The 18,796-nt window shown below is 29.9% G+C and overlaps 1 protein-coding gene across 3 annotated transcripts; it reads right to left on the bottom strand.

Annotated features, from left to right (window-relative positions):
* Nucleotides 1–2: 2 nt before the first annotated feature.
* LOC114749291 (2-oxoglutarate-Fe(II) type oxidoreductase hxnY) lies at nt 3–18,619 on the bottom strand. Of its 3 annotated transcripts, none has more exons than XM_028937782.1 (11): nt 4,684–4,855; nt 4,401–4,596; nt 4,192–4,293; nt 4,028–4,079; nt 3,783–3,904; nt 3,519–3,619; nt 3,390–3,448; nt 3,140–3,196; nt 2,311–2,356; nt 709–788; nt 3–368 (listed from the first exon to the last, which is right to left on the bottom strand). In XM_028937782.1, exons 1-11 carry the CDS (start codon nt 4,792–4,794, stop codon nt 284–286), a joined length of 1,011 nt encoding a protein of 336 aa, XP_028793615.1. In that variant the 5' UTR covers nt 4,795–4,855; the 3' UTR covers nt 3–283. The 3 variants fall into 3 exon arrangements, with proteins under 3 accessions (XP_028793615.1, XP_028793616.1, XP_028793617.1); XM_028937783.1 differs by having other exon boundaries at nt 4,192–4,290; XM_028937784.1 differs by lacking the exons at nt 4,401–4,596; nt 4,684–4,855 and adding an exon at nt 18,615–18,619.
* Nucleotides 18,620–18,796: the final 177 nt, after the last annotated feature.

Genomic DNA, 18,796 nt, shown 5'->3' with positions numbered 1-18,796 from the left:
TAAAAGATAAAGCCTAATTTACCCCTTGTGCTGAAGCTAATGAGCTAAATTTGATGCCTAGGGTAAAATGCTAATGCTCCTAGTACAAAGAAACCTTGTTGCTGGGAGAAAATCAGTGAACAGCCAATTTCCTTTAGACAATTCTCCAGCCTGCAAGGCTTCAAATGACAACACAAGCTTACTGATTCGTCTGCTTGTGACCACTAGCATTTGAACTTTCGAACTGCAAGGTAATACTTCTTTCCAGTTTACCATAAAGGCCAAGCATGCTAGTACGTAAAGCTTACTGTTTCTTGTATGAGCTTAAATCAGCATGAGTGTCCTTGTAGCGCTGGCACAGGTAATCCTGGCATAAAATGGGAGGGAACCTGGCAAGAAATATATGTGCAGTTTTGTGAGACTGGAAGGGACCACTGATAGAGTTCATTTTAGCTCTCCATTTTGTATTAGTTTTGTTTTCCTTTTGCTTGGGAGAAACCCTTTATGGTATTTCGATTTTGTCTGTCTTCTGTTGCCAATTTGCCCATGCATATTTGAGTTTCCTTCTCTATGTACTTGGTTCATATGTTCTACGATATAAATAAATTGCCTACCTTATTATTTACATGTCCAAAAACGAGTCCCTCATTGTGAAAGCTTGAATCTAGCTATCATATAAACTTACTGGCATAGAATATGCTGGTAAACTCGGTAGAAATTTTAACTTACTTGGGAGGGTTACTTTCTGATTTGCAAGTTGGCAAGCATTCTACTAGACAGTCATGACTAGGCTCCAAAAAGTAAGCTATCTGTCAAGAGAAAACAAAAAGTGAGATGAGAAAGTTACATGCTTTTCTTTACAGGCCTCTGTAACAAATCAGATAAGAGGAAAAGGAAGCATAACCAAGGAAACCAGAAATTCCCAGAGTAAGGTCATTAATTGCTGATCAGGAATTGAAGCAAAAAATAACGGAGATAATACTCCAGATGTGAAAATATTTATTATTTTTAGCCTTAATTATTTGTTTGAACAGATAAAAAAATTACCATAATAATTTGTATTAAATATATTTGTTACTTTAATTATTTAATTTTTATTTTTTAAGTAAGACATTACACATGATACATTTGACAATAAATATGTACAGTTAAGAAAGTGATGTACACATCATTCCTTAATGAACAGAAGTTCATTGCATGGGGAACGAGTTTACTACTTTGAATGGAAAAGTCACGATAGAGGATTGATATATTTATATATATATATATATATATATATTGTTTGACCAGCCAATAGCAGTGATATGTAAAACTATTGTATAGCTTAGTATAGGGGTGTTCATGGAGCCTAGTGGCCCGCTATGCCCGCCCAAGCCCGCAAGAAAATGCCCAACCTGTCCTAAAAAAAATGGCCCAAAAGATATATTGGACATGTTCGGGCTGGGCAAATTGTCGGGCAGGGCTGGGCATCGAGCACAGTATGCTGCCCTGCCTATTTGGCCCTGCCCGCAAAAATATATATAATTTTATTTATATATATTTTATTTGTCTCATATTTATCTCCTGAATCAAACACATTGTTGCATCAATATTCAATATTCATTATACTTATTTATTTTCAAATGATTTTGAGAGTAAATGTGTTATCATTTACTGCAATTTGTATAACCATCTTCTTTTTTAGTACAAACATTATGACCATTAGCAATTTATATAATTGATCCATGCTCTTATGAGTATTTGGGAGTTATGGGAAAAAATATTTACATTTGGTTGAGAAATTTTAGAAACTAGAAAAGCAATTAAGTTTAATAAAGTATACTAACAACATTTTTGTTTGTCATAATTTACTCCTCTTAGCTACTATAAAATGTTGTTTCATAATATATTAATTAGAAATAACTAAATTAAGGTCAAGTTGCCATTTTAATATAAAGTTACATTAGATTATCTAGAGGAACATAAATAACTAGTTAAGTAATATAGTATATTGATTTGCTGGGCATGGAAGCCCGCCCAGCCCAGCCTGAACTTACTAGGGCTTTTCATGGGCAGGGCCGGGCAATGGGCTGCATTTTCAAGCCCGTTCATTTTTCGGGCTGGGCATCGGGCAAGGGTCCTGCCCAGCCCAGCCCGAAAAATGAACGGGCTCGAAAATGCAGCCCATTGCCCGGTCCTGCCCATGAAAAGCCCTAGTAAGTTCAGGGGGCAAGGGTCCTGCCCAGCTCAGCCCTGCCCATGTACAGCCTTAGCTTAGTATGTAATAAAGTTAAACATCAGAACGGGAGGAAAAACTAAGCTGAAACTTAAAATTAAAAAGACTGAGCTTACAGAGTGTCTTTCTTGACCATTTCCTAGAACTCTGTGCAATGTGGACCTGAGCAGAAATACAAAGCAAAATGTTGATTTTGCATTGAACAAAGTTCGATGTAAAAGGATGCTACTGATAAGAGCCTATAGCAATAGTTAGCAACAGCAGTGATATATATCAGATAGACGAAGGCCAAATCACATATAGCATTGTGATCTTTAATTTTATCTATCAATACATTTAGTCTAACATCTCCATTCCAATATGTACAGAACGGAAGACACTCATAATGACATGTACAATTGCTCTCAATGAAACTTATATTTTTTTCGTCCCAGCAATTAAAGGAAGACACATGACATGGCATTAGTATAGTCAAAACTTTTAGGGGAGTCCTTGTAGAAATGAAAATGATTATATGTACATGCGATCTCTGTTGATTCATATAGAGCTAGATCAACAATCTAACTGCAGAAATTTTCATGGGATTAAGAGCGGCTTTTAACAATGACCACCAAATATTATCACTCAGACAATAAAATAAGATCCCATGCATGCTAATAGTCCAGAATGCTTCAGTACTGTCATGTGTCCTTTGTACCTAGATTGAAAAAAACGTACTCAGGCCAACTCAAGCTAGCACCACAGAACAAAAATAAATAAATTCATTGTAAAAATTAGAGCTTGAAAAATGAATTGCACCATAATCACACATATCAAACTTTCATAGAAACGTTTAGCGATGAAAGTTTCGGGGCAATCTTGAAAGTCCCTTCAGTTTCAAGTTCGGAAGTATATCCGACTTAGGTAGAGTTCAGATATATAACTTGCAGTAACAAAGTTCCTTACTTGAAAATACAGTTGCTCCAGCGCTCCAACATGTCTCCCAGATTCACTACAAATGCGCTGGCAACAACAAGAAGCAATTATTCTTTCAATTCGAGTAATGAAAACAAAAAAGGAAGAATCAGTGTCTTTGAAAGGTAAGGAGGAAAACGTATGCAGCTAAACATGCGACACTGTGCAATAATAGCATGCAGGTAACAACTCAGTCTCACTTTCAGCCAGAAAATTACGTTCAACTACAATGAGAACTCACCCCTTCAAGGGTGCCACGTCCTCCCATATCTGAGGTTTAGCATCCCTATCTTTGCATATCTGCATAAAGAAAATATATAAATGTTCTGTAATAAGGTAAAATGTCTGGCTTAGAGAGAGAGATCCTTACTTGAAGACCTGGTACATCATCTGTTGCCAACAGAGTAATTAGACCATAGTCAGTATGAGCTCCAGCTCCATATAATCCTCGGGAGGGATTTGAGGTTTGTCCTTAACCAAAGAACGATCAACTCGTGTCAGGATCATTTTCATTTTGTAATTATATCAGGCATAAGGCACTACTAATATTTACTCAAGATAAGTTTCATTGTTCATAGCTTATGAATAGGGTCGTTTCATCTTTATAAGTATATTGAAATATTGATATTGATACCTTCATAGTGTAGCAGGCGTAAAGTCGCTATCGGCTCTCCTAACATGTCTGGCTTATCAAAGAAATCAGCACCCAAATCAAGGGCAAGGGCTATTATTCTTCCAACTGCTCTTCCCACTTCTCTGAATACCCGATGGTTAAAGGTACAGTAAAAGAAACAACAAATGAAAAAACTTTTGTGAATCCATGGTCTCCGTATTACTTTGAAGGTATTACTTATTATTAACAAGTTCCTTAACACTTACAATGCCTGTCGATGATATTTTTCCATTGTTTCTCTCCATCCAGGCAGAATATCTAAAAGACAACAAAGTTGACAAAGAAATGTGAATGAGTTATCGCCAGAGGGAAGTAAAAATGATGTTTTCTTCTGAAAAATTCTCAGAAACTACAAATTTGAGATAGTTACCAGACGCAGGCCATTGGTTTGGTCCATAAAATGGTTTCTGTGATTCTGGGTCATCCTCGGATACTTCAACTCCAATGTAATATCCTTCTTTGTAATCACCTACTTAACCCAAAAAAATACTAAAATAATGAGGAAGAAGACGACCAGAAGACAACATAGTGCTGTATGTAAAGACATGCATGGAAGGAACAACAAAAGAATATATTTACCATGTACTTGGTTCTCAGGATCAAGTAGTTCATCGAGAACAGGAGTATATCCCCTCTGTTTTTCATTCCTAAGAAGTTTAATTTTCTCCTTCAGCGGAAGACCGAAAAATTTCCTGCTCTGGGCAAAAACCTCGTCCATGAAATCCTGGCTGATCCCGTGGTTCACAACGTAGAAAAACCCAGAATCCAAGCATGCCTAAATGATCACACATATATAATTAAACACCAACACACCGAAATTCTCCAAGAAGCAACAAGAAGGAGCGAAACAGAGAAGGCTAACCTGTTTGAGCAAATTAACAGATTTGTCGATGTCAGGATCAGAGAGGTCGATGCAATTGAGCATTGAAGACTTGGTGGCTCCACCATAGGCTTCAACGCTTTGGATCCCCATTTTGAAATTAATGAACGAAAGAACCGATGGCTTAGATTATCAATCACTTTAGGAATTTGATGAAAAAGAATTGAACGGCTATGCTTATATAGGCATCGAGGCAAAAGCCGTGACCCATTAATATTCATATTGATATATAATACTCCTCCGGTCCTTATTATAAGACCCAATTTGACTTTTTATTTGGTCCTAATTATAAGACCCAATCCATTTTCTCTCTTATATTTATGCATTTTTTTCCAAGATAATCCTTCTAATAATGATAGTTTTAGCCAATATACTTAATTAGCAAAGATATTTTAGGAATAACAACACTTATTTATTATAAATAACCAACTTAACTTACTTCCTTAATCTCCTCAAATAAGTCAATTGGGTCTTATAATTAGGACCGGAGGAGTATATAAAAAAAAAACCTCTATTCCAATTCAAGTCATTTTCGCGCGCTTTGATTAATATAATTAAATATAATTTGATTGGATCGAATGGTGGTTTTTATTTTATTTTTGTCCATTTATTACATCTACTATAATTCATGTAATTAGTTTCAGATTGTATTTTCATATTTTGTATTTATTAGGGTTCTTATAATTGTTTGTATGTAACTTGTGACAAAACTTCTCAATATATTTATTTCATAAAATATAAAATCACTTAATATAAGTTAACCCAAATATTCAATTAATAAATACATATTGCACACTTTATTCTCACTCTACTCCCTCCGCTCCACAATATAAGTCATATTTAGAAGAATAACTTGATCCAAAATATAAGTCATTTGAAGAATAATTAATACTCCTCCGGTCCTTAATATAAGACCCAATTCTTGAGTTGATTTTGGTCATAAATATAAGACCCATTTCTCATATTTATTAATTTTCTCTAAACTACCCCTATGGATACTCTCTCAATCATAATCAAGTAGAAGAGGGAGAGAGGGTATTAAGAAAGATGATTATGGTGTTTTAGGAAAAATGTGTCACTTTTCTTATAATCAACTAACTTACCTAACTTCCTTAATTCATTCAAATTAATTAAATGGGTCTTATATTAAGGACCGGAGGAGTACTTATTTATCAATTTTGTCTCTATAATCAATGCTTAAATGTAATTCTTTGTGTTTTTCTCTTACTTTCATAATCTCATTTAATATATGTACAATAACAAACATTAACCCACTAAGCGGAGTCGACTAATGAAGTATACAACACCATTGTGTCCTTTCAATAATTAAATCTTTAGATATGTTTTTAATTAAAAGTTTTAGTTTAATGATTTTATTGAGCGTTCTCATTTAATACAAATAAAGTTGAAATTTTTTTTTTAATTTAAGACAGATTTAACGAGTCTACCATCATTTTTTTAATTAATAAATTAGTTAAAGTGACTTATATTGTGGATGAGAGTATTTTTTTCTGGTTTTTTTCTGTTGATTTTCTTTCACTAAACTCCGGCCATTCTAATTTCTAATGGTTATGTTAAAAGTTTCTTTTTACCATCATATTTAAAGTTCCTTTTCCCAATTTTCATTAAAAAAAGTTTATTTTCCCAATATTTGCAGCGAAACTAACATAGTAACATCCTTGACTTTATTTATTTATTTTGACCGGAACATCCTTGAATTTATAAGCTTCTTGGAACCATTCCCACAATTTCCATTACGTACCTACTTAATTCCAAGAATCTTCCCACCGCACCTCAATTATTTCAGTCACCCCAACATTTTCCAAAAGCTTTCCCCAGTCAATAGGTCAACAGAAAAGGCCTTTCAAAGATGGTGTTCCACTTTTTCCAATAGGAAAATAGCTGATAAGGATCGGATATGACATCTAAAAATTTGTTAAAAATCAATAAAAATTGAAAAATTATCTGTAAAGACGATTGTCCTTGAGAGAAATTATATTAACAACACGAATTTACGAAATTATCTCCAGGCTAGACCTTTATTTTATTTTATTTTTTGCACCAAACAGTGAGACTCATGCGAATCAACAAATTATATTTTGGCACCTTACAACTCTTATTTTTTGATTTAATATTTTTATTATATTGAATGCAATGGAACTTACACCGATCAACCAATCACATTTTAATATTTTACTCTTCCTTTTTAATTGAAATATTAAAGGTTCTTATAATCTTTTTTTCTTTTTATGAGGTCCTTATTGTTTTATTTTATTTTTGATTAGGTCCTTGTATTTTTTATTCTTTGTTCTATAAATAATAATATTCTAAAAATAATAAATTATTATAAAAATCTTATGTTAATATTCTTTTAAATTTTTAGTTAAACAAATATATTATTTATTTTTCAATTCTGATTTTTATAATTATAAAATTCAAATTATAATAATAAAATTTTCTAAAATTAGAATATAATTATAAATAATTTATAGTTAAGTATAATTAATTATTCTGATTAATTATTAATTACTAAATGATTATATTAATTATTTTGTCCAATTATATAATATTAGTTTAAAATGAAATTAATTTTAAAGAATAAAGTTAATAAATAATTTTTTAAAAATGACAAAGGACCTAATTAAAAAATAAGTGAAACTATAAGGACTTAATAAAAAGAAAAAAAAATAAAGAGACCTAACTAAAAACACGTAAAATTAAAAAGACCTGATAAAAAGAAAAAATTTTATAAGGACTTAATTAAAAATCAGATGAGACTATAAGGACCCGGAAACTAATTATCCCTATATTTTTTCTCAATATCCTTTCTCTTTTTTTTTTGGCCATATCTTAATACCCATTTTTTAATTAGGAAAATTGTGAAAAAAATTTATTTTATATTCCTTGATATGCGAAAATAAAATACAAATGACAGTGGTAGAGTGGGAGCTTATTGCATCTTTCATCAAATCCTTCTAATCCGGTAGGGGCCAGTGGCACCGTTCAGCACTCGTCTTCGGTCTCGACATCATCTTTATTAATGATCACACATGGTGGAAAAGTTGAAGAAGAAAAGCAAAATGGATATTGTCAATGTCCCTTGAAAAACCTTGTTACTTCGTATCTTTTATTTTAGTAAAATATAAATCAAATGAAGAACATAGACCAGAAAGTAGAAACATTATTTTTATGAACTTGAAAGGAAAAACCATATTTCCGCACGGCATCTTCATCTATGATTATGTTTGGTGGAAAAGTTGAAGAAGAAAAGCAAAATGGATATTGTCAATGTCCCTTGAAAAACCTTGTTACCTTGAATTTTTAACAAAACTTATTGTTAAATACTATATCGAAGTTGTTAATAGAGTTACGGAACTTGTTATAACGACACTATTGAAGTTGTAAAAATATTACTTTTTGAATTTTCTGTAAAATTTGTTAACTGCTATATTGAAGTTGTTAATAGTATTAGAAAAGTTGTTAACCGTTATACTAAAATTGTAAAAATTTTCAAAAAAAAAAAGTAATTGCTAAAGTTGTAAAAATGCCATTCTTTTGAATTTTTAAGAAAACATGTTGTTAAATATTATATCAAAATTGTTAATAGAGTTATGGAACTTGTTAACGACATTACTGAAGTTGTAAAAATACTACTTTTTGAATTTTTTAGAAAACCTGTTGTTAATTGCTATAATAAAGTTGTTAATAACGTTACAAAAGTTGTTAATCGTTATACTGAAATTGTAAATTTTTTTTAAAAAAAGTAGTTGCTAAAGTTATAAAAATGCCTTTTTTATGAATTTTTAAGAAAATATGTTGTTAAACGCTATACCGAAGTTGTTAATGGAGTTACGGAACTTGTTAATGATATTACTGAAGTTGTAAAAATGCTACTTTTTGAATTTTTTGAAAAACTTTATGTTAACTGCTACACTGAAATTGTTAATAGCATTACAAAATTATTAATCATTATACTGAAGTTGTAAAAATTTTTAAGAAAATTGTTTTCGGTTGTCAGAGCTCCGGCGACCAAATGTTGGCTGGTCGCCAGAGCTCCGGTGACGGCTTCCGTCGCTGATGCCAGAGCTTTGGCCACTAGCTGGCTAGAGGGGGCTTTGGTTTTTAAAAAAATAATAAATAAAATAAAGGGCAATATGATTGTTTCAGTAAATTTATAAATGTCAAATTGGTTATTTATGACTGAATTAGAATTTTACAAATTCAAATGACCATTTCGGTATTTTCAAGTTTAAATGTCATTTTTTGTGTGTCATTTTTCCAAACATTATTTTATGAACTTAAAAGGAAAAACCATTTTGAAAGTACCTATTCTTTTTCTTAATTTTTAATTTGATACTTATGTGTTTTTTCTCTCAATTAAGTCTTTAATTTTACTTTATCAATATTGTTAATCCTTTCACAAAGACTTCCAATACTAATAGAGCAAAGTTACAAAAGCTAATGTTGTTTGAAAGAGCAAAATTAACTGATTTAATTAAAAAAAATACATGGGTACCAAATTAAAAATACAAAGAAAGTATGGGTATCTGAAATATGGTTTTTCCAACTTAAAAAATTGCCAAGAGTGTACCACACTTCATGCTAATTGAGAAATTTGGAAATTGCATAAGCTCTTACGCTGTTAGATGATAATTAGATAATATTTACACGAAAAATATCTATTATTGTTAAGCTTCTAGTTTCTATAATCAAGCTTTGATGTGTCACTATTGTATTCAATGGTGGTTGTTGATTTTTTTTTTTTTTGGGGGAAGTTGATGCTTATCTGATTCGATTAGATCTGAGTGTGATTGGAGCTAATTAGGGTAGCTCTCCCAAAGTCATCTTCTGCATTTATACAAATTCATATTCAACACCTCATATTAATCGTTTTTATGACAATCAACATTTGTTGGTAGTAATCTTCAACATTTTACTATCAAGTTTTCAATGATTCATATGGCGTTTTTGCGTATATAAATATTAAAGAAATTAGTTAAATTAGTTATTTGTAATGAATATTTATTAGTATCTCTAAAATATCACATTTGATTATTATTTTATTGATGAAAACAAAAAGTTTATCAATTTGGAAGACAAAATTTATTGATATATTATATTTAAGGGGAAAAAAACCCCTTAGTTGCTTACGCAACTAAGATTGGAGGAAGTATATATTTGATTTTTATCATAATACCACTCTGCTCTTATATGTAAGTTACTGATGAGAGAAACATGTATTCATAAATATAAGTCTCTTGTAAGGTAAATAATAATTTTTTTTTCAATTTTGCCCCTGTTAAATGTAACAAAGAACGTAGTTGAAAAAAAATCCACAACATATATATTTTTTTCTCAATATCCTTTCTCTTTTTTTTTTTGGGCATCTTTTAATACCCATTTTTTAATTAGGAAAATTGTGAAAAAATTTATTTTATATTCCTTGACATGCGAAAATAAAATACAAATAACAGTAGTAGAGCGGGAACTTATTGCATCTTTCATCAAATCCTTCTAACCCCGTAGGCCATTCAGCATTTGTCTGCAGTCTCGACATCATCTGCGTCTATGATTATATATGGTGGAAAAGTTGAAGAAGGAAAGCAAAATGGATATTGTTAATGTCCCTTGAAAAACCGTGTTACTTTGTATAGTAAAATATAAATCAAATAAAGAACATAGGCCAGAAAATAGGAAACATTATTTTATGAACTTAAAAGCAAAAACCATGTTGGAAATACTTATATTTTTTCTCAATTTTTAATTTTGTAGTTGTGTTTTTTCTCTTAATTAAATCTTTAATTTTGCTCTATTATTAATCCCTGCACAAAAAATTCCAATGCTAACAGAACAGAGTTACGTAAGCTAAAAGAGCAAAATTAAATGATTTAATTAAGAAAAAACAATATAGATACCAAATTAAAAATGAAAAGAAAGTATAGGTACCTCTAATATAGTTTTCACAACTCAAAAAGTTGCCGAGCATGTACCACACTTCATGCTAATTGAGAAAATTGAAAATTACATCAGCTCTTACCTTGTTAGATGATAATAGTTTCAAAACTTGACTTAGGGCTGACTACAAGTTAATCAGTGTGATACAAGAGAAGATTTAGAAAATTTAGTGTTTTAATCTTTTGAATCTTAGTACCTATGTAAAGCAGTCATAGACAGCTTTGTTTTTACATGAAATTAATCTTTCAAATGGTTTTTCTGGAAGTTGATATTTATTCTTTGGTTTTATAAAAGTTGGAAAACAGTAAAAAACTGTTTTTAACTTTAAAACCTTTATTAACACGTTAATCATGTTGTCTAACGCGTTAACTATATTGTTAAACACACATTTCTATTCAATTAATTTGCCTAAATTTTAAACCTCATGATTAAAAAACTGCTTTTAAGGGTTTTAATTATTATTTCAAACAAGTCCCACCACATTAATCTGCTTCATCTTGCCCATAGCAAATTTTTACTTCACGAGTCAATTAATATTCTGTCCCTAACGTGTTTTTGAAAAAAACATTGAGCTTTTTGACACATTATTTACTTTATTCACCGTATTTGTTTAGAGGAGAATTTTTTTATTAAAGAGAAAGATTGTAATGATTTATAAAAGCCTGACTCAAAACTCATGAGGAGTAGTGAAGAAATCTGAAGTAATTTGTTTGAGGACTGGATATAAATTTAAGCGTGCAGGGCTAAATAGGGATAAGTCATAGTTTGCGTTGTCTTTATCCCATGAGTTTTTAGTCTTTAATATTTCTAGCATTTCATATTGGGTTTAGGGTAAAAAATAGGAAAAAAGAGAGAAAAATGACAAATTAATTTTATAATGCCAAAAATATCTGCTCAATTTAAGAAATCCTGTTTTGGTCTCAAGAGAGCAAATTGGGATTATCATGTTAAATGAAAAAACTAAATTGCCCTTCATTTTATTTATTGTTTTTAAAATACCAAAATTCTTACTTGTTGGCCAGTCGCCGGAGCTCTGGCGACGTAGTACCGGAGCTTTGGCAACCGGCCAACAATTGGTCACTGGAATTCTGTCGGTCAGAAACAATTTTTTTGAAAATTTTTACAACTTCAGTATAATGGTTAACAACTTTTGTAACGCTATTAACAACTTCAATATAGCAGTTAACAACAAGTTTTCTGAGAAATTCAACAAGCTCCGGCCGGAAACAATTTTTTTGAAAATTTTTACAATTTCAGTATAGCAGTTAACAATTTTTGTAATGTTATTAACAACTTTAGTATATTAGTTAACAACAGGTTTTTCAAGAAATTCAATAATTGGTTGTCAGAGTTCCGGCGGCAGAAAATAATTTTTTTTGAAAATTTTTACAACTTCAGTATAACGATTAACAACTTTTGTAATGCTATTAACAACTTCAGTGTAGCGGTTAACAACAGGTTTTTGAGTTTGTTAACGGCATTACTGAAGTTGTAAAAATACTATTTTTTGAATTTGCTGAAAGACCTGTTGTTAACTGCTATATCGAAGTTGTTAATAAAGTTATAAAAGTTGTTAATCATTATACTGAAGTTGTAAAAATTTTCCAAAAAAAGTAGTTGTTAAAGTTGTAAAAATGCCATTTTTTTTAATTTTTAAGAAAACCCGTCGTTAAATGCTATACTGAAGTTGTTAATATGGTTACACTACTGAAATTGTAAAAATACTACTTTTTGAATTTTTTCGAAAAACTTATTGTTAACTGCTATACTGAAGTTGTTAATAACATTACAAAAGTTGTTAATCATTATATTAAAGTTGTAAAAATTAAAAAAAAAAAGTTGCTAAAGTTGTAAAAATGCCTTCTTTTTTTTTTAAATTTTTAAGAAAACATGTTGTTAAATGCTATACCAAAATTATTAATAGAGTTACGGAACTTGTTAATGGTATTATTGAAGTTGTAAAAATGCTACTTTTTGAATTTTTCAAAAAACCTATTGTTAATAGCGTTACAAAAGTTGTCAACCGTTATACTGACGTTGTAAAATTTTTCAAAAAAATTGTTTCCAGTTGCTAGAGCTCCAGAGACCAATTGTTGAATTTTTTGAAAAACCTATTGCTAATTGCTATACTAAAGTTGTTACTATCGTCATAAAAGTTGTTAACTGTTATTGTAAAAATTTTCAAAAAAATTATTCTTGGCCGCTAAAACTTGTTGAATTTTCTAGAAAACTTGTTGTTAACTGCTATACTGAAATTATTAATAGTGTCACAAAAATTGTTAATTGTTATACTGAAGTTGTAAAAATTTTCAAAAAAATTGTTTCTAGTTGCCGAAACTTATTGGATTTCTCAGAAAACCTGTTATTAACTGTGATACTGAAGTTGTTAATAGTGTTAAAAAAGTTGTTAACCGTTATACTGAAATTGTAAAAAATTAAAAAAAAAATTTTCTGATTGATAGAGCTCCGGTGACCAATTGTTGGCCGGTCACCGGAGCTTCAGTGACTGCACTGCCGGAGTTCCGGCGAACGGCTGAGCAGTGGAAGCTTTGGTATTTTAAAAACAATAAATAAAATGAAGGGTAATTTGGTTTTTTCATTTAACATGATAATTCCAATTTTATCTCTTGAGACCAAAATAGGATTTCTTAAATTGAGCAGATGTTTTGGGCATTATGAAGTTAATACGTCATTTTTCTGTCTTTTTTCCTAAAAAATACATATAAAAATATACCAAAAATTCATTCAACACCATGAAAATTTTTTTTGGGTTTAAATCTACCCATCATAAGTTTAAAAAGAGGTTAATAATACAAGTGCTATTAACACCTGTTTTTTTTTTTTAGTAATGGGACCCACAATTCTTTTTAATGAAATGATTAAAATACCCCCAATTAAAACAAAAAAGTTAAGGGTCAAAAATACCCATGAACTTGCACTGAAACTTTGATGAACTTTTGGTATAAGTTCATACGCATTTTTGACTTTTAACTTTTTTTCACTGGGGGTATTTTGGTATTTTCATTTAAAAAATGGTGGGTCCCATTGCTTATAAAGCAGACGTTTAACCTCTTTTTAAACTTTGATATGTAGATTTGAACAAAAAAAAATGATGTTCGGTGAACTTTTAGCATATTTTTATGGACATTTTTGACCCTTAACTTTTTCATATTTATGCTTTGTTTTGTTGTTCAAAAACTGAATTGCAAGTCTTTACTGTTTTATACTCACAACTCCCTTCTGAAAATCATGTTCGAGCTTTTTTAACACTTCCTGTAATTGTGAAAATAGTTTAACCATTCCAGTAATGAAGGTCTAAAAGTTGAATTGACTCAAAACTTTGCGAACACCCACGTAACCCCCATATAAGCATTTCAAAGACGGTGCTCTGCTTTCTCCAATAGAAAAAGTTGCTGGTAAGTGTGGGACAATGGCATCTAAAAATTTGTTTCAAATTATATTTTGGCACCTTATAACTCTTATTTCTTGACTTAATATTTTTTTTTTATATTGAAGGCAACGGAACTTACACCGATTAACCAATCACATCTTAATTTTTTTTGCCAAATAATCACACTTTAGTATTTTACTCTTACTTTTTAATTGAAATATTAGATAATATTTAAACGAAAGATATCTATTATTATTAAGCTTCTAGTTTCTATAATCAAGCTTTGATGTTTCACTATTTTATTCAATGGTGGTTGTTGCTTTTTCCCCCCCTTTTCTGGAAGCTGATGCCTACCTGATTTGATTAGATTTGAGTGTGATCGTAGCCAATTAGGGTAGCTCTCCCAAAGTCATCTTCTACGTTCATACAAACTCATATTCAAGACCTCACATTTAAGCAGTCAAGATACTTTTTTTTTTATTAAGATCAACATTTGTTGGTAGTCAGTCATCTTCAACATTTTGCCATCAAAGTTTCAATGTATCTCTAAAATACCACATTTGATAATTATTTTATTGATGAAAACAAAAAGTGTATCAATTTGAAAGACAAAATTTATTGATATACTATCTCCGTTTCTTATTATAAGAGTTTGTTTGACTTTCAATTTAGTCCTAAATTTAAGACTCCAATTCATTTTGTCTTTCATATTTATTTATTTTTTTAAAGTAGTCATTATAATAATTGTACATATTAAATGTTTCATTAAATGGTAATTCTAACTAATATACACGTATTTATAACAAATAACTAACTTATATTTAAAAAACTAAAAATAGTATTATATTTAAGGGAAAAAAAAAACCCTAAGTTGCTCATGCAACTAAGACTAGAGGAAGTATATATTTGATTTTTATTATAATATCAATCTACTTTTATATGTAAGTTATTCGTAAGAGAAAAAGGTATTCCTAAATATAAATGTGTTGTAAGGTAAATAATGATTTTTTTTAAATTTTACCCTGGTTAAATGTAACCAAAAAAATAAAAATTGTAAATTTTTTTTTTTTTAAAAAAAAACTGGGCTAACCTGCAGATTGACAGGTAGGCTAAAAAAACTGCATCCAAGCAGTTTCTTTTTTTTTTTTTTCAACCCAACCTGTCGGTTTATAGACTTAATTTATATTATCGACTCTACTTATAGGTGTAACCAAGTGCAAATCCTTCTAATCCGGTACGGGCTAGTGGCGCCATTCAGCGTTGTCTTCAGTCTCGACGGCATCGTCATCTGTGATTATATATGGTGGAAAAGTCGAAGAAGAAAAGCAAAATCGATATTGTCAATGTCCCTTGAAAAACCTTGTTAGTTTGTATCTTGTCTTTTAGTAAGATATAAATCAAATAAAGAACATAGACCAGAAAGTAGAAACATTATTTTATAAACTTAAAAGGGAAAACCATTTCAGAAGTATCTGTACTTTTTTTTAATTTTTAATATGGTGCTTATGTGTTTTTTTCTTAATTAAGTTTTTAATTTTGTTCTATTAATATTATTGATCCTTGTACGGAGACTTCCGATGCTAATAGAACAAAGTTACAAAAACTAATATTGCTAAAAGAGTAAAATTAAATGATTTAATTAAAAAAAAACATATAGGTACTAAATTAAAAATAAAAAGAAAGCATAGGTACCCAATTTAAAAAACTGCCAAGAGTGACCCACACTTCATGGCAATTGAGAAAATTGGAAATTGCATAAGCTTTTACGCTGTTAGATTATAATATAATTAGTAAAAAGTTGATTTAGGGTTGACTGCAAGTCTTGTGATACAAGAGAAGAGCTGGAAAATTTTGTTTTCACATGAAATTAATCTTTCAAATGGTTTTGGTGGAAGTTAATATTCTTTGGCTTTATAAAAGTTGGAAAACAATAAAAAAATGTTTTTAACTTTCGAACCTTTCTTAACACGTTAATCATTTTGTCTAACTGCCCTACAAAAATTACTATTTTTCTTGTGAAAATGACTTATATTGTGGATGAAATTATTTTTTTCCTGGTCTTCTGTTGAATTTTCTTTCACTAAACTCTAGCCATTCTAATTTCTAATGACGACTGTTCTGATGCTATTTATAGGGTTAAAAAAACATTTTATGATCTTATTTATAGGATATTGAAAGAAATATTTTATATGAATGTATATATTTACCCTTTATTTACCGTTATGATGATTTTGTTTACATGAGGTATAATATACATGACTACTTTTAGTTCTTAATATAAGCGTTAATTGACTAATTTGAGTATATTAAGAAAATTAATTAAGTTAGTTATTTGTAATAAATAGATATTGTCTTTTCTAAAATATCCTTGCTAATTAATTAAGTATATTAGTTAGAATAACTATTATTACAAGGACGATCTTGGAAAAAATAAATAAATATGAGAAATAAAGTAGATTGAGATTTTATATTTAGGATCAAAATAAAAAGTCAAACAAGCTCTTTTATTAAGGATCGGAAGTACCACTCTATTTCTTATTATAAGTCACTTGTATCCCAAACCCGCAAACCAATAAATACATTAAATTAACTAGTTTTTTTTCTCCATATTTACCCTTATTATAAGTTAAGAGGGAGAGAGAGGGTAGGGGATGGATTGCATAGCAAATGAAAAGTTGAGAGAGAGATGAAGAGGGAGATTAATTGATTTTTTATTAAATTAATAAGGGTAAAATTGGAAAAAGATCATTACTTATACTACAAGTGACTTATATTTGAAAACAAATTTTTGGGATACAAATGACCTATAATAAAGAACAGAGTGGTAGTAAATAGAAATAAAATAGAAAAGTTGTTGAAATTTAAACAAGAGTTAATGAAATTTATAAATTTTTTTATTTATATCAAACATGTTAAAAATAACTTATAAATAAGAACAGAGAGTTATGTTAAAAGTTTCTTTTTTACCGTCATATTTAAAGTTCCTTTTCCCAATTTTCATTAAAATAAAGTTTATGTTCCCAATATTTGTAGCGAAACTAGCATAATAGCATCCTTGAATTTATAAGCTTCTTTGGAACTTTCCCGCAATTTCCATTACCTGCCTACGGAATTCCAAGAATCTTCCCATGGCACCTCAATTATTTTTTAAAAGGTGGTGTTCTACTTTTTCCAATAGGAAAATTGCTCACAAGTATCGGATATGGCATCTAAAAATTTGTTAAAAATAAATAAGAATTGAAAAATGATTTCTGGAGACGATAATCCTTGAGAGAAATTATATTAGCATCACGAATTTACTAAATTATCTCCACGATAGACTTTTTTTTTTTTGCCACCAAAATAGTGAGACTCATGCCAATCAACAAATTATATTTTGGCATCTCATAACTCTTATTATTTTGATTTAAGATTTTTATTATATTGAATGCAATGGAACTTACACCGATCAACCAATCACATTTCAATATTATTTTTGCCAAATAATCACATTTAATATTTTACTCTTACTTTTTTAATTGGAATATTAAATGATATTTAAATGGAAAATGTCTATTATTATTATTATTATTATTATTATTATTATTATTATTATTATTATTATTAAGCTTCTAGTTTCTATAATCACGGCTTGATGTTTCACTATTGCACTCAATGATGTTTCACTATTGTACTCAATGCTTGTTGCATTTTCTCGGAATTGATGCCTACCTGGTTTGATTAGATTTGAGTATAATCCGAGCCAATTAGGATGGCTCTCCCAAAACCATATTCTATATTCATACAAATTCATATTCAAGAATTGCAGTCAAAATACTTTTTATTAAGATCAACATTTGTTAGTAGTAATCCTCAACCTTTCGCTATCAAGTTTTCAATGTTTCAGTGTTTCACACGGCATTTTTCCGGAGTATAATATATTAATATTAAAAAAATTAGTTAAATTAGTTATTTTTAATAAATACATATAGGTATATCCAAAATACCGCATTTGATATTTTATTGCCAAAAACAAATTTTTTTTTATCAACATTGACATATTATATTTAAGACAAATAACCCCTAAGTTGCTTATGTAACTACGACTGGAGTTAATATCACTCTGTTCTGTTCTTATATGTAAGTTATTCCTAATAGAAAAATATATTCCTAAATATAAGTCTCTTGAAGGTAAATAATGATTTTTTTTTAAAATTTTACCCCTGTTAAATTTTACCCCATATCCTTTCTCGGTTTTTTTGGGGCCATCTTTTAATACCCATTTTTTAATTAGGAAAATTGTGAAAAAACTTTATTTTATATTCCTTGATATGCGAAAATAAAATACAAATAACAGTAATAGAGTGGGAGCTTATTGGATCTTTCATCAAATCCTTCTAATCCGGCAGGGGCCAGTGGCACCATTCAGCATTTGTCTTCAGTCTCGACATTATCTATTATTATATAGGGAAAATTACACTCAGGTCCCACAGAGTACAATTAATATAAAGGTCTCTCGAAATCGTGAAATGATTCTAAAGTCTCCGGGGACCTGTGTGTAATTAATTCTAATTGTGAAATTACCTACTTACTCCTGTTAATTTTATTGCAGCAATTCGTTTACAATCTCAACAGTAGCTGTTAACAACCCGAGAAGACGTGATTAACAACCTCGGCAGTGCTCATGACAACTCACTCTGTGGAATGCCAGGGGTGTTGTTGAGGTTGTTAACCACCTCTTCTTGGGTTGTTAACAGCCACTGTTGAGGT

Source organism: Neltuma alba, unplaced genomic scaffold (genome assembly GCF_004799145.2).
Source record: "Neltuma alba isolate B1F8T4 unplaced genomic scaffold, ASM479914v2 tig00006009_pilon, whole genome shotgun sequence".
Lineage (NCBI taxonomy): Eukaryota > Viridiplantae > Streptophyta > Magnoliopsida > Fabales > Fabaceae > Neltuma > Neltuma alba.
The sequence above is the reverse complement of the archived record's forward strand: the minus strand, read 5'-3'. Positions and strand labels throughout refer to the sequence as shown.